The 15308-nt window shown below is 39.5% G+C and overlaps 1 protein-coding gene across 1 annotated transcript in view; it reads right to left on the reverse strand.

Moving 5' to 3' along the window:
- Positions 1-4515: 4515 nt before the first annotated feature.
- Positions 4516-15308, reverse strand: part of SMIM13 (small integral membrane protein 13) — a 34842-nt gene continuing 24049 nt past the window's right edge. Inside the window, exon 2 of the mRNA XM_036350032.1 lies at positions 4516-9419. Coding sequence (XP_036205925.1) covers positions 9232-9419 — 188 coding nt within the window. The 3' untranslated portion in view covers positions 4516-9231. The remainder of the gene's footprint in view (positions 9420-15308) is intronic.

A 15308-nucleotide genomic window follows, 5' to 3' on the forward strand; every position in this document is an offset into this window, starting at 1 on the left:
CACAAACCCTATGAGATAGGTACTATTTTACACCTATTTTACAGATGGAAATCGAAGCACCCAGAAGTCTAATTCCAGAGGCCACCCTCATGACCACTATACTGCATTGCCTGCAGGTGGTTATTTAAAAATGGAGAAAGTGGGTTCAAAAGCTTTTTGGAAGTAAAATTAACAAGATGATGTGTTGAATATGGGACTTTAGCAACCATACAGGGAAACTGAAGAAAATCAGGTTCAGAATGAGTTACAAATTTGCCTTTGCAGATGTTGAGTTTGACCGGCATGTAAGAAAACCAAGAGGAGAAACTGAGGAGACTGTTGGAGATAGGAATGGGGCCCCACTGGTGAAGAGAGAGGGTGGTTAAGTCACAGATAGGATTGCCTCCCTGGAAACTCTGGCATTTAATTGCAGGATAAGCCTGCAAATGAGAAGGTGTGGCCAGACAGACAGGATTAAAACCAGTAAAGCCAGAAGTTAGTATCATTAAATCCAAAGGAAAAGAATGTTTCAAGGAAGGGTTGAGCAACCACGACAAATGCTGTCAGGGGAGAGGCAAAGGTGAGGGCAGCAAAATGTCCTTCAAAGTTTGTGTCAGGGTCACAGAAATAATTACTTAGAGGAGTCTGGTGTGAAGTGAAGAGTTGAGGGCAGCTGAGGCAGCAGAGTAGAAGGAAGTCTTTCTTTCAAGATAGAATATATTTAATGAGATTTTTTTTTAATGTTGAAGAGAATTATCTAATTGACAGAGTGACTGGGTATATAGAAGAAATAACTGACTGTTAATTTGCTAAAAAGGTAGGAAGATAGGAAGCAAAGCAGGGGGAGGGGGATGCGTCTCAGACAGGCAGATGGGCCTGTACTCTCACGCATCAGCAGGGCAAGTGCAAAAGGGTGAGGGGACTCCAGGCTGAGGCTTCCGTTAGCTCTGTGATAAGGTGCACAGTACCTGCCTGGGTGGGCAGAGATTGCTGCCTCGTATGCTCACGTATTTCTGTCCTCACCAAATCACTTGTTTAATTGAAATGGTTCCCAGAATTGCTTATTTTGGTGGTCCCTGATATTATAAATACATAATTAAACATTACAATGAAATATGAGTATTCCAACTTTTCAAATCTGCTTTCAAAAGAACTGCTGTTTCTATGAAAATTTAGGTTGAAGGTTTTGGGAAAATTGTATAAAAGGCAAGATGCTAAAAATTCCTGTGCATCTAGGGATGAATGAGCAACTGTAAAAGATGGAAAAATACAGTAAAAATTTTTGCTCTGCAAGGTTCTATTCTATTCTTGACCCAATTTTAAGAGAACAAAACAGGAAATCACAGAATTATAAGTCTGACTTTTACCAAAAAAAAAAAAAATAAGATTGAACGCTAATGGATCTGCATGCAGTAAATGAATGAATGAAGGAAGGAATGAATAAAAGCCTTCCCTACCTCAGTGTAGGATGAATATGAACTGAGCAACTTCTAGACTAAGTTGTCGTTAAGAAGGCTTCTATGGTTACAAAGGTGAGTAAGAAGGAAAGGCCCGGCTGCATGCTCAGTGGCTGAGCATCAACCCATGAACCAGGAAGACACGGTTCAATTCCTGGTCAGGGCACATTCCTGGGTTGTAGGCTCGATTCCCAGTAAGAGGCATGTAGGAGGCAGCTAATCAGTGATTCTCTCTCATCATTGATGTTTCTATGTCTCTCTCCCTCTCCCTTCCTCTCTGAAATCAATAAAAATATTTTTTTTAAAAAGAAAAAAGAGAGGGAGATTACATTATGGGTTGCCTACTAATAGTAAGAAATTTGCTATTTGACAGGTATATTTAAAATTTTACTCCTTATAACAACCCTAGGCATTATCATTCTCCTTTAGCAGACCAAGAAACGGAGAGGTTAAATAAATTGCCAACTACCAAGTTCTAGAACTTGGGTAGAAATTCAGTTTTCCTGACATTTTTTATCCTCATATCTAAATTGGCCATTTCCGCTAGCCTTACTACACTTGGACGTATCCTCAAACATGTTCCACCTCCATGTCCTCCACCAGCCACCCATCCATGATTCATCCTCGTCCTTCACCTCCCTTATCTAATCAATCACCAAATCTGTCAAGTTGGCTTCCATCAATATCTACTCAGTTTCCCCTCACTGCCAGCCTTGCACAGATCCACATCACCTTCTGCATGGACTGCTCCAAACTTCCCGCAGCCACATTCTTCCAGGGTCAGTTCTGGGCAGCCTCATTCTTCACTCTGTATGAGTTGAACACTTGGCTCCTCCTTCACGTTCCTTTTTCATTTTGCTTCTAGCACCTTTCTTCCACATAAGTCCCTGGTTCTCTTTCTAGTCCTTCTCAGTGTCCTTAGTAGCCTGTTTTGCTTCTACCAGCCTCTTAAATTTCCATGCTCCTTAGGGGCCACTCCTTAGGTCTCTTATTCTAGCACCTCTCAGCAGATCCTATTTTTTGCCGACAGCTTCAACTACATTCACATACTGATGCTCACCAACTCTGCTTTCAACCATGCCCCTCATTAACTTTGCGACTGTTTAGTATTTCTACCTAGTGGCCTATAAGCACCTCAAATTCAAGTAGATATGCCCCAAACTGGACTCTCCACCTTCAATCCCCGAGACCAACCTCAAACCTACTTCTTTTCTCTATGCATCCCTCAATGTTATCAATCTCAAAGTGATACGTTCAAATCACCCGTCACCTATCCTTCTCCTTCACACTCCAATCTCAAGTCTTACTGATTCTTCATGTCTTCAAATCTCCCATGGTTCTCACTCATTTCCAGTCTGCCACTAGCTATTTTCTTGCTTGGACTACAGTGAGAGCCTACAAATCAATCCTCTTTGCTGCAGTTATTGTGAACTTCCTAAGCCATCTGCACCCAGTCCAGATGCCTGCATGAGTAGCCACTTGATACATGTTAAACAAGTGATTCAATGCTCTCACTCAATTTAAAATATTGCAATGCTCTCCATCACATATGGCAAACACTTCACAGCTTTTGCCATTGTACTTTAGATCTTTCCAGCCTCAAACCACTGTCTCCCATAACATCACTATTCCAGGAATAATCAACTATCTACAGTTCTCCAGACAAGTCACCTTCCTATGACACTGACTTTGCATATGTTCTCTCTTCTCTCTGGAATCCCCTTCTCATCTCTACCAGAAAAATGCCTACTTCTCCCTTTAAGATTTTTAGAGAAACTTTTGCTGTTCTTCTCTTTTTTTCTTCTCCCCCCAACAAAGTTCTCCATAAATAGCATCGTTTTTATAATTGAAGTACTTATTTGTACCTAACAATCATACACTGACCTATAGAGCTGGGGTTGGAGGGCAAGCTGAAAATATTCTCACAGCTCCCAACATTCCTCTTTCATTTTCAGGGAACTCTTTTTTTTTTTAATCCTCACTGATGATATTTTTCCATTGATTTTTAGAGAGGGAAAGACAGAAATATTGATGTGAGAGAAACACATCAATTGGTTGCCTCCTACATGCACCTTGACCAGGGCCTGGGCCAGAGAGGAGCCTGCAACTGAGGTACGTGCCCTTGACCACAATCGAACACGGGACCCTTTGGTCCGCAGGCCAACATTCTATCCACTGAGCCAAAACTCTGGCTCTTTCCTCCTGGTCATCCCAAGAACTTGAGGTAAGTCTTCAAGTCCCTGACGTGGTCTCCAGGGCATGTCATCTTCTCCATCCTAACTTCAGCTATCATGTATTAGTGGCCATGCTGACAGTCCACACCATGGCCCTAGAGTGAGTGGCTCTCAGATTCCCATTTTCTCTGGCTGTAGTGTCAACTATTCAGAACTGCTTCACCTCTAAAATCCTAGTCTGCGCCCCAAACTTCCTTCTATCCATATACACAAATGTTACACTCATTTTATCCTTAATCTCAACCCCTTCCCATTCATCCAATTAATCAGTGCCTTAATGATCTGACTTCTCTTACAACCCAGCCCATATCCCAAAGCCACTCTCTGACAATCTCGAATGACCTGCCCTTTAGAACGCCCCTATCTTACAAAGATGGATCCTGGCACAATCTGTTTTTTACCATCCTTCATTCCTGGCAGCTCAGCACTGCTGGAGCAAAAGGAAAAGTTGGCCTCCAGCCACTACAACTAATGGTTTCTTATCTCAAAGTAGTTTTCAAAGGTATTCCTCAATCTTTTTTCTTGGTTTTGGTCAGTTTTCTCACTCAGTCTTGCTGGTGGTTAATACTAATAAAAATATAAGACATGATCTATGATATTATGAGAAGAAATAAAAAGGCTAAATATGGTAAATGTAATTTAGCTGTAATGCTATATATCCCTCAGGTTCTAAGTCAATTACTTTCATGACACTCAAACTATTACTGCTGTCTTAATTCCTAGAGCTTTTTAGAATTTGAAAAATGAGGTAAAAGATGGAGCACTGGGAATAATGGCTGCTTTCAAATCTCTTTATGTCCAAGGTACCCTTTATAGTTATACTTTATCAATGAAACATACACAACTTTTGTGTTCATTTTAATTTATTCTGTGCGATTTAAAGTAACAATTAAAACATCATATAAACAAACCACAGAGGCTTTAGGTATAGTATTGACCAGTTTTAAAACAAAAACAGTGAATGATCATTCCTCATCTCTAATTTTACATATTATTATACAAAGGACTATTAACACAATTTTAATTCCTTATAAACTTATTTGTCAAGCAGCAAGATGACAATGCGTCATAGCACAGCACAGAATGTCTCCTTTAAGAAACCACAGAAGCAGTATTTGGTGAGTGGTTATGCATAGAACTGACTTGGAGGGTAATATTCAACATTGGCCATAAAACAGGAAGCACATGTACATTAACACATGGAAAATGTAACTTTTATTAAGAAAAAAAATGTTACTCTTTATGCTGTAAGTTAAAAGCTGTAAGATACTTTAGAAGCAGACAATACAAGGTGCTTTCATTCTAGACCCCATAACAAAATACTATTCCATTAGCTGCTTGAGTCTATAATATTTTAGTACTGTTCATTGGCTTTTTTAAAAATATATTTTTATTGATTTCAGAGAGAAAGGAAGAGGGAGAGATAGAAACATCAACGATGAGAATCATTGATCGGCTGTCTCCTGTGCGCCCCACACTGAGTATCAAGCCCATAACCCAGGCATGTGCCCTGACCAGGAATGGAACCATGACCTTCTGGTTTATAGGTCAACGCTCAACCACTAAGCCACACCAACCAGGCTTCATTGGCTTTTTAAGTGAACTTCAAATATAAACGTTTACAGTGAAAATCTAAAGTTACATTGGTTACATGATGTTACATTAAAACATAACTTCAGAAAAACTGACTTCAAAAAGTACTGTATCACTGACTTAAAATAATTTTTTAAATGTTACTTTTAAAAGTAAAAATGCACTACTTTCAAATCACTTAACCTGTTTTGCTTTAAAATGCCGTATTTGTGAAAACATTATTTAATATATTCTCAACTTTCAACAAAGTAACAGTTTGAAGCTGTTTTAAAACCCAGTAATATCTAAAGAAATGGGTCGGCACACCTGTGAATTGGCTAGCCTCCAAATTACATATTTATGTTTCCACCATGAAAACAACACTATAAAATCCACTGAATGAATTCTATTTTTAACTGGACATAAATATTAAAAGCCTCACTTAATAGTGCTACACAAATATTTAGTGTTTTTTGGCATTTAAGTCAGAGTAATGCTACCAATATATTTGATACCTGAAATTTTCACAAGAGTTTCAGAGGCAGAGAGAAAGACTTGGGAATGGTTAGTTGGGAAGGTAATAAAAACAACTGACCAGTCCTCAATTTTAGAATTACTCCTCAAAAGATGGTATACCTGATCAACAACATTGTTAATGACTATTTAGACACGACTAACACTTGACCACATTTTTAATGCTCAGAACTTCTGAACTTTAAAATTAACCACAGGCCAGTCTATCTTCTACTGAGAAACTGAAAATGCCCTTATGAAGTTCCGCTAAATTCAGCTACAAAAGCTCTAAAACGGGTAAAAAAACGAACACTATATCACACAAATAATTCTGCTAACAACTATTTCTCTTTCCTCTTTCAGTGGCCTTAGAAATATGTACTATAGTGAGAATATTGGGGGCAGAGGAGTACAGAGGAGGAAAAGGCTTTAAACAAAGGAATTAGTTTGGAGGATTTTCATATTGGCATCAGTGATTTTACTGTCTTGAGAGTTAAAACATGGTAGGGTGTGAGCTGTTAGTATGCTTTTGACTATATTTCCCCCAAAAATAAAGCAGAACATTTCTTACAATTATTTTTAAAAAGACATTTTTGAAGCATAAATATTAATACCAAGATATATACCTTTACATGGATTAAATTAATTTGTGGATGACACTTGTAGGTTTTGGGGGATTACGTCAGCCATCAGTTTTTAATACTGATACAGTATAGAAGCTCGGCCAACTACTTAAAAGTTGTCAGCAATTATTCTTTAAACCTAAGATATCTATATATATAAAAGCCTAAGCGACCAGACAACCGGACAACTGGCTGGCAGCTATGATGCGCACTGACCACCAGGTGGCAGACACTCAACGCAGGAGCTGCCCTCTGGTGGTCAGTGCACACCCACAATGGAGCACCGCTCAGCTGATAAACGGGCGCCAGCCGCCAGGCTCACAGCTGGTGAGTGCAGCTGGGGTGGTGTGAGCCTCTCCTGTGGGCACTCCCCCTGCATGCCCAAGTGTGGCCACAGTGGTGGGCTCAGCAGGGCCAGGATGAGCCGGAGCGGCGCAGCGCCCAGTCCGGGCTCAGGCCCCTCCCCTGCCGCTTGCCACTTCTCACACTACTTCATGCTGTGCAGGATCGATACAGACAGCAAGCTGGAGCCTGACGAGCTGGCAGGTGAGGCAGGGCTGAGGCGGCGCAGAAGTCCACTGATCCCTGCAGGCCAGGCCGAGGGAACCCACCAGTGCACAAATCCATGCACTGAGCCTCTAGTCCACTATAAAGCAGAATCCACAGTTCAAAATACTAGACTATGAAAGATCTAATTGAATCCTCCCAGTACCAAGAAGATTTTTAGGCTTTTTTTTCCCCCTAACTGATTATCATTTTAATGCAATATTTAGCTGGTAGGAAGCACTAAAATTAATGCATGAAACTTGTGTCATTGTTTTTAATCCCTACATAAAAATAGAAAACGACATCCAATAAGGAAATGAAAATAGAAAGATTATGCCCCACTCTCAGCTGCTAGGGATCTTTCCCTTTCCATATATACAAAAGGCTACAATGACAACAGAAGTGTGCACCAGGAATATCACTTGGGTCAAAGCAAGTAAACTGTTAATTAACAAAACTGTCAGCATGAAGTATGAGGTACCAAACATAATTACACACCATCATAAAATAGTGGTGACTAGTTCTTTAGAAATGAAGGTTAAACATATAAAAATAACTTGAATTAGTAAAATAAGTTGGCTTTACAATTCACTCTTGTACAAAGCAGGTAACAGTAAACAGAAATGTTCTTTAATCCATATCTCTTCCCCAGTAAACCCTCAGTCCAAAGTTCAATGAGGACAAACATGCAGACCTGGCAAGTCAGTTTACAGTAAAGCAGGCATTTCCACCCACTCTCCACTTTCCCTCAATCCTGTCTCTGGGATCTCGCCACTCAATTGCTATTTGTGAAGAAGTGTTTTCTCCACAACACATGCCTTGAGCATGAAGTCCTTCCATACAAAGGGAGTGACTAATCCTACCTCCCTAAAGTAGAAGACAGTTTTCAGATTCCAAAGCTACTCAAGTCTTGAATAGGTTGCCAAAAAAATGTCTCATAGAGGATAGCTATTTTAACATTATAAGAGTTAGAATTAAGTTAGTAATTAACTGCTATCCTAGAAAAAAATAAATGTACAAACTGTTTCTTATTTAAGCTAAGATACCATCACTTGTCAGATGCACCATATTTATCACTAAGGAAAAAACACAGGCCATCAAATTATGACACAATGCTTTCGTATCACATAGAATGTTTATTTTATATTTACTGAAACAGAACTTTTTGAATTAAACAGACTTTTATCACAGTCTTGTGCATATGTAAGTATTATGAAATAAACTGGTTACGTTATACTATAACTTCATACTCTGAGTGCAACTTTTCTGAATCACTTCTTACATCAGTCACTGAAACCTGCCTTCTCCTCACAACAGCCCCCTTGGCGTCTTCAAAAGCATTTCTGGAAAGGAGGCTCTACCACTGTCTTCTGCTTAATGACAGCAGGAAGCTTTGGACAAACATGTTTGACACCTTAACGACAACGGTCCTGCCTGACAGGAATCGATCAAACCAGCCTCTCGCTGCTTTGAGTTGTGTTTCATTAATTCCAAGATTTTGGCAATTTCTCCCACCTTCACTGCAGCACTCAGCGTGTGACAGGCAATCCTTCTGCATGTGTCTCAGTGACAGAATGTCGTACAACTTTACTTGTGGGTGTCTTCCCTTCTTAGGGCCTATAAAGCATTTTGCTGTTGCTTTACAAGAAAATATGGAATTGCAGTCATTCCTCTAGCGACGGATATTTGCTTCGCTACTATCAAATGTATGCCCCACTGCTCTGCTTCCATGCTTGCCTGCATACACAACGTCATTTCAGTGCTGAATCATAGTGAAATCTTTTAGAAGACATTTTTAAGTGCCAATTAAATCTGACACATTTGATAGCAATGACACAGTGATGACACTATGACAACCTGTGAACTCACACACACACACACACACACACACACACAGGCTAGGATAATTACATCAACTATTGCCTGGTTGACAGGAATAGTGAGATGTAGCCCAAGTTCAGAAAAGTTAAAATGTGGCGGGGGGGGGGGTACATTATAGAACTAATAAAATACAGTGTTCAAGCCTGTAATGTTTAACAGATTCACAATAGTGCAAAAACAATAAGCCCAAGAGCCAAGGAATAAGTATATAAGTAAAAGCTAGTAAAGCAAAAGATTATCTTTAACATAAAATTTGTAATGGTCCAATTTGGTTTAAATTCCCTTTATGTTCATATGGCTTACATGTAAATCTTTTTTTGAATTGGACTCGAAGTCCAAGTACAAATGCTCTTCCATATTTTAGCAACTGCAAAGACTGAGGACCGCTGCCTCTCATCAGCCACTCCCACAGGATGACGGTGGGGGTCAGTGGCCTTCCTCAGCAGGCACCCTCCTGTGGCGAGCAGATCTGATCCTGTGTGGAGATGAGGAAGTGTCCTCTTCAGTTTCAGACCCTGAAGGTTCATGATCTCCCTCCTGGGATCCTGTGTCTCCCACCAGTTCCCGCAGAAACTTGAATTTCGATAGAAAAAGATGCCACACAAAATACCAACCTAAAGAGAGACAAAAACATTAAGAATAATTATTATATGTTATTGACAACATTCCAGTTAATTGTGGGGAGTATATTACAAAACATTATTATACATAAAAGTGATTACAAATACACATTTATAAAACAAGTATTTTCTAAGCATTTACTACGGACAAGGCATACAGATAAACTCTGAATTTATAAAGGATGGCAGAAACAGTTTCTACCTTAATAGAATTTAGAATCCAAGCTTAGTCCATCTACATTAAAATTATAATGAGCTTTGATACCTAAGTAAAAGTGTTTATTATATTAAAATAAAATATTTGAGAGCATTTTTCTTGGGAAGAAATAATACACTTTGCTATTCACTTGGAAATTCATACCTCAATACTAATATTGACTAAAAGCAAATTTTCTTCAATGAGAATACAAAAGAAACAGCCTTGGCCAGTGTGGCTCAGTTGGAGTATCATCCCGTATACCAAAAGGATTCGGGTTCAATTCCCAGGCAGGGCATGTACAGGAGGAGACCGATTGGTGTTTCTTTCTCATGACAACAAAGGACTTAGATTACAGTGGTTCTCAACCTTCTGGCCCTTTAAATACAGTTCCTCATGTTGTCACCCAATCATAAAATTATTTTCGTTGCTTCCTACCTGTAATGTTGCTAATGTTCTGAATCATAATGTAAATATCTGATATGCAGGATGGTCTTAGGCAACCCCTGTGAAAGGGTCGTTCAACCACCAAAGGGGTCGCGACCCACAGGTTGAGAACCGCTGACTTAGACTATCACATGGACTTAGTTGACAAAGCAGCAGCATGTTTGAGAGCACTGACTCCAATTTTGAAGTAAATTCTATTGTGGGGAAAATGCTATCAAACAGCATCACACTCTAGAGTAATCGTATATGAGAAGAAGAGTCAATTGATGTGACAAACTCCATTGTTATTTGAGGAAATTGCCACAGCCACCCCCACCTTCAACAGCCTCTGCTATGATCAGTTAGCAGCTATCAACCTCAAGGAAAGACCTTCCACCAGTAAAAGATTATGACTTGATGAAGGCTCAAATGATGATTAGCATTTCTTAGCAATAAAGTATTTTACAATTAAGGTATGTACACTGTTTTATTAGATACGAGAGGCCCGGTGCATGAAATTCATGCACGAGGGATGAAGCAGGGGTCCTCTCAGACCAGCCTGCACCCTCTCCAACCTGGGACCCCTCAGGGGATGTCCTACTGCCAGCAGTCGGACTTCCTCTCACAATCCGGGACCACTGGCTCCTAACCGCTCACCTGCCTGCCTGCCTGCCTGCCTGCCTGCCTGATCACCCCTAACTGCCCCCACTGATGGCCTGGTCACCCCTAACTGCCCCCCCTTGCCAGCCTAGTCACCCCCAACTGCCCCCCCCACTGGCCTGGTTGCCCCTAATTCCCCCTCCTGCCGGCCCGGTTGCCCCTCACTGCTCCCTCACCCCCGCCGGCCTGGTCACCCCACACAGCCTGCTGCTCAGTCATTTGATCGTCCCTCAGTAAGCCCCCTGCCAGCCTGGCAGCCCCATGCAGCCTGCTCAGTCGTCCATTCGGTTGTTTCGGTTGCGACGGTCACTTAGACTTTTATATATATAGTAATGCTATTGCACACATAATAGACTACAGTATACTGTAACTAACTTCCATATGCACTGGAAAACCAAAAATCTGTGTCACTCGCTTTAATACACTATTCACTTTATTGTGGTGGTCTGGAACCAAACCCACAATATCTGATGTATGCCTATAAATGGAACAAAGATGTTTTCTTTTGTGTCTGGCTTCTTTCACTCAGATCATCAAGATTCTTCATCCATGTTATTGCTTGCATTGCTTCATTCGTTTTTATTGCTGAATATTATTCCGTTGTATGGATAAATCACTTTTTTTTAATCCATTCACCAATTAATGAACATAAGGCTAATGTCTAGTTTTTGGCTATTATAAAAAACAAAGTTTCCATCTTTTGGCTGCAATGACAATTTGTGTGTAAGTTTTCACATGGACATACTTTCATTTCTTTTAGGTATATATCTATGAGAACTGCTGGGTCATGTGGTAACTTTGTGCTTAACAATTTGTGAAACTGTTTTTCAGAACAGCTGCATCACTTTACATTCCCACCAGCAAAATGTAAAATTCCAATTTCTCTACATCCTCACCAAGACTTTTATTGTCCACCCTTTTTTATCATAGCCATCCTAGTGGGTGTGAACTGTTTATCCTTGTGGCTTTTATTTGCATTTCCTTAATGACTAGGGATTTGAACATTTTTTCATGTGTTTATTGTTTATTTTCTTAGAGAAATGTCTCTTTAATTCCTTTGTCCATTTTTTTAAAATTGGGTTGTTTTTCTTTTATAATTAAGTTGTAATAGTTCTTTATACATTCTTGACACTAGAACCTTAACAAATGTATGATTTTGCAAATATTTTCTGTCATTCTGTGGGTTATCTTTTCATTGTCTTGATAATGCCCTTGGAACTACAAAAGATTTTAATTATCATAAAGCATAATTTATCATTTCTTCTTTGATTAAATCTAATTTATCTATTTTTTCTTTGGTTGCTTGTGCCATATGTAGGAAACCACTGACTAAACTTAGGTCATGAATACCTATGTATTCTTCTAATAGTTTCAGCTCTTACATTTAGGTCTCTTATCTATTTTAGTTAACGCTGTGTGAGAGAGAGTTCCAAATTCATTATTTTGCATGTGGATATTGCTGGGGCTGACCGGCAGACACTGAACGATGAATGAATGATTATTCTAATATACGTTTCTGTGAAAGAGAGGGCTAAGGCACTACTTGGCTATCGCCTCCAAGTAGCCCTGTTCGCCTGTCTTCTTTAGCTTTTATTGTCATAACAGCTTGAACTAAAATTAATCTTTAGATATAATTAGCAAGGTAAACATCCTTGAGAAAGTATATGCTTTTACAAGGTCGGGTCTTTAAAGACTAAACATTGAAATCCTAGCAAAACACCACGGGGGGGAGGGGGGTCAGGCTTGTTTGGAAAAGTCAAGGTAGGGGCTGCTGCCTTCAGCAAGGTCCTCTCAAAGGCCCCGACCTTTCGGAGAATCCTCCCCACAGACATTCCACCCAAGTCCGGTGCTTCCCCACAGACATCAAGTTGTTCCCAAACAATTTGCTGAAAACACTGTTCTTCCTCCCAACCCCATTAAATTCTCTTAGAAACTTTGTCAAAAAATTAAATGACCATAAATGTTATAGTTTATTTCTGGACTCTCAATTCTATTCCATTGATCTGTATGTCTATCCTTATTGCCAGCACCACACCATCTTGATTACAGTAACTTTGTGTTAAGTTTTGAAATCAAGTATAAGCCCACTAACTTTGTCTTTTACTACACTATTTTGACTAATCTGAGTCCCTTGCATTTCAATGTGAATTTTAGAATTATGTTGTCAATTTCTGCAAAAAAAAAAAAAAAAATAACAAAGCAGCAAGAATTCTGAAGGGAACTGCACTGAATCTGTAGATCAATGTGGGGATCTATACTTTTTTTAAAAATACTTCTCTGTACTTACCAAATTTTTCCACAATGGACACATGTGGTTTTGATAATCAGGAAAATCAGGAGAAAAATCAGAAATTGATAACTAAATAATAAATACTCTGTAGACTTATGTTTTAAATAGCCCAATGCCATTAAGTGGCTTAAATTAATAAAGCCAATTAATGTCAACATATACTAAGGAAAACCCTTATTAACTCTTAGGTTAGTTTTGAGAACCCAATCTAAAAGTTAAAAGAACTCATCTGCCCAAGGTGTTGTGCTACAGAGATCATGAAAGTGAATTTACCATGAAGGAAATTATAGTCAAGCTCAAAGATGAGAGTCTTAACCTCATAAAGATGAAAGATTGCAAAAGTGGCTACAAGGCATAAAATGACCACAAAGAAAAGTAAGGGAGGTTACCAAAGGTCTTTTGACTAAAAAGAAACTACGGTGAAGGGCTGTCGCCACTGGAGTTCCCACCATAAAATACCGTAGTGCCCTTGGGATGATTATGAGAAAGCAAAGTCTCCCAGCATGGAAATCTATAAAAACAAGGAACTGATGATAGCTGTAGGAGTCAGTTCAGGGAGATATAAGAGCACTCAATTAGATCACAAACTCTCTTTCCCAATTTTAATAAAACAACAAACCCCCCCAATTTTTTTAATCACTGTAACAACCAAACAATATAAGGGATTCGATCGTAAAGTCAAAATTGAGAAGGTGATGGCCAATGAGAGAAACTCCAGTGTGGAGCAGCACGTTAAGACCACTACCTCCACACTTACTACTGCCCTCCACACCAGCTACACCACTCGACTCCACATCTCTTTCATTTTTACCCCCAAATATGGAGCTAAGCAACCCTGAAAAGTATGCTTATTTCCCCCTATTCTCCCTGGGTATATAAGGTGTGCAAGGGTAGGGTGGAAAGGGAGCCTGTGGACAGTGACACTGTTTCCCACAAAAAAAAAATCATGATAGAGAATTCCCCTAATATACATATGGAGTTCATCTGCGGGGCAGCCACAAAGAACAAATACCCACTGTGCTTGGTTTTTACAATGGCTACTCTAATGATAGGCTGGGAAGGCAACGTTAAGGGATAAATTGTAGTGTTGATAAGAATTGCTGTAGTGTTCACTACATTAAGGGAAGTTCAACAAGTTGTCCTCTAAGTAAAATGACTAAGTCTTACATAGCTGTAATTTGGGGGAGAGAGGTGGAAGGAAGATGTGGGAGAGGGGGATTTCCATATCACAGTATCTATAATTAGTAAAATCTAATGCTTCTACAACAGATTCTTTATCAGTGTTAAGAGTCTGAACTAGGGACAATACTAAAAATGCCAGGCAGCCCTAGCCGGTTTGGCTCAGTGGATGGAGTGTTGGCCTGCGGACCAAAGGGTCCCGGGTTCGATTCCAGTCAGGGGCATGTACCTTGGTTGCGGGCACATCCCCAATGAGGGGTGTGCAGGGGGCAGCTGATCAATGTTTCTCTCTCTCATTCTCTCTCATTGATGTTTCTAACTCTCTATCCCTCTCCCTTTCTCTCTGTTAAAAAAAAAAAAAAAAATCAATAAAACATATTAAAATAAAAATGCCAGGCAGTTTGAATGGAAGAACTATACACTACATATGTACAGGGTGGGGCAAAAGTAGGTTTACAGTTGTGAGTATGTAAAACTACTTATTCTTATATTTTATTTATTAATTCTTGTATTATTTTCCATATGAACAACTGTAAACCTACTTTTGTCCCACCCTGTATTTTGGAAAAAGTACCATTTCTAAAACTCCAGTGGGTATATACCATGAAAAGCATGACTTAGAAAAAAAACAAAGGATATAGTACAGCACCAGATAAAACTGCTAATAAAAGATTCACTGGCTATTTTAATTAGACATGGAAATATAATAATAGCTAACTTTGGGACAGGTACTGTGAGGAAATGCTTTGTACATACCATTTAATGACCAAATTGTAATTTAACTAACATCCCTTCACATACGCCTGGTATGTCACACTCCCTGTGGCTAGTTAGTAGGGCCTTGACTTATTCACCTACAGTATTTTATTGTTCTGATCTTATGATAAACACAAAGCAGAAAATTGCAGACATAGTCCATCTCCTGTTACTTTAATAAAACAGCTTTTAGTTCTAGTAACAGAAACCCTGACTTAGCTTAACCAAAAAGGGGAAAACTGCTACAGCTTACAGAAGTGTCTCATAGAACACATGGAAGGAAGCACTCGTACTAGGCTATTCTGAACTGACACCATTCTCTCAGCATTGTGTGTTTTCTACAAGCTTGCTTCATTTTCTCCTAGGCTTCTCTTGC

The sequence above is a fragment of the Myotis myotis genome, unplaced genomic scaffold, assembly GCF_014108235.1.
Source record: "Myotis myotis isolate mMyoMyo1 unplaced genomic scaffold, mMyoMyo1.p scaffold_m19_p_2, whole genome shotgun sequence".
In the NCBI taxonomy this organism is placed as follows: domain Eukaryota; kingdom Metazoa; phylum Chordata; class Mammalia; order Chiroptera; family Vespertilionidae; genus Myotis; species Myotis myotis.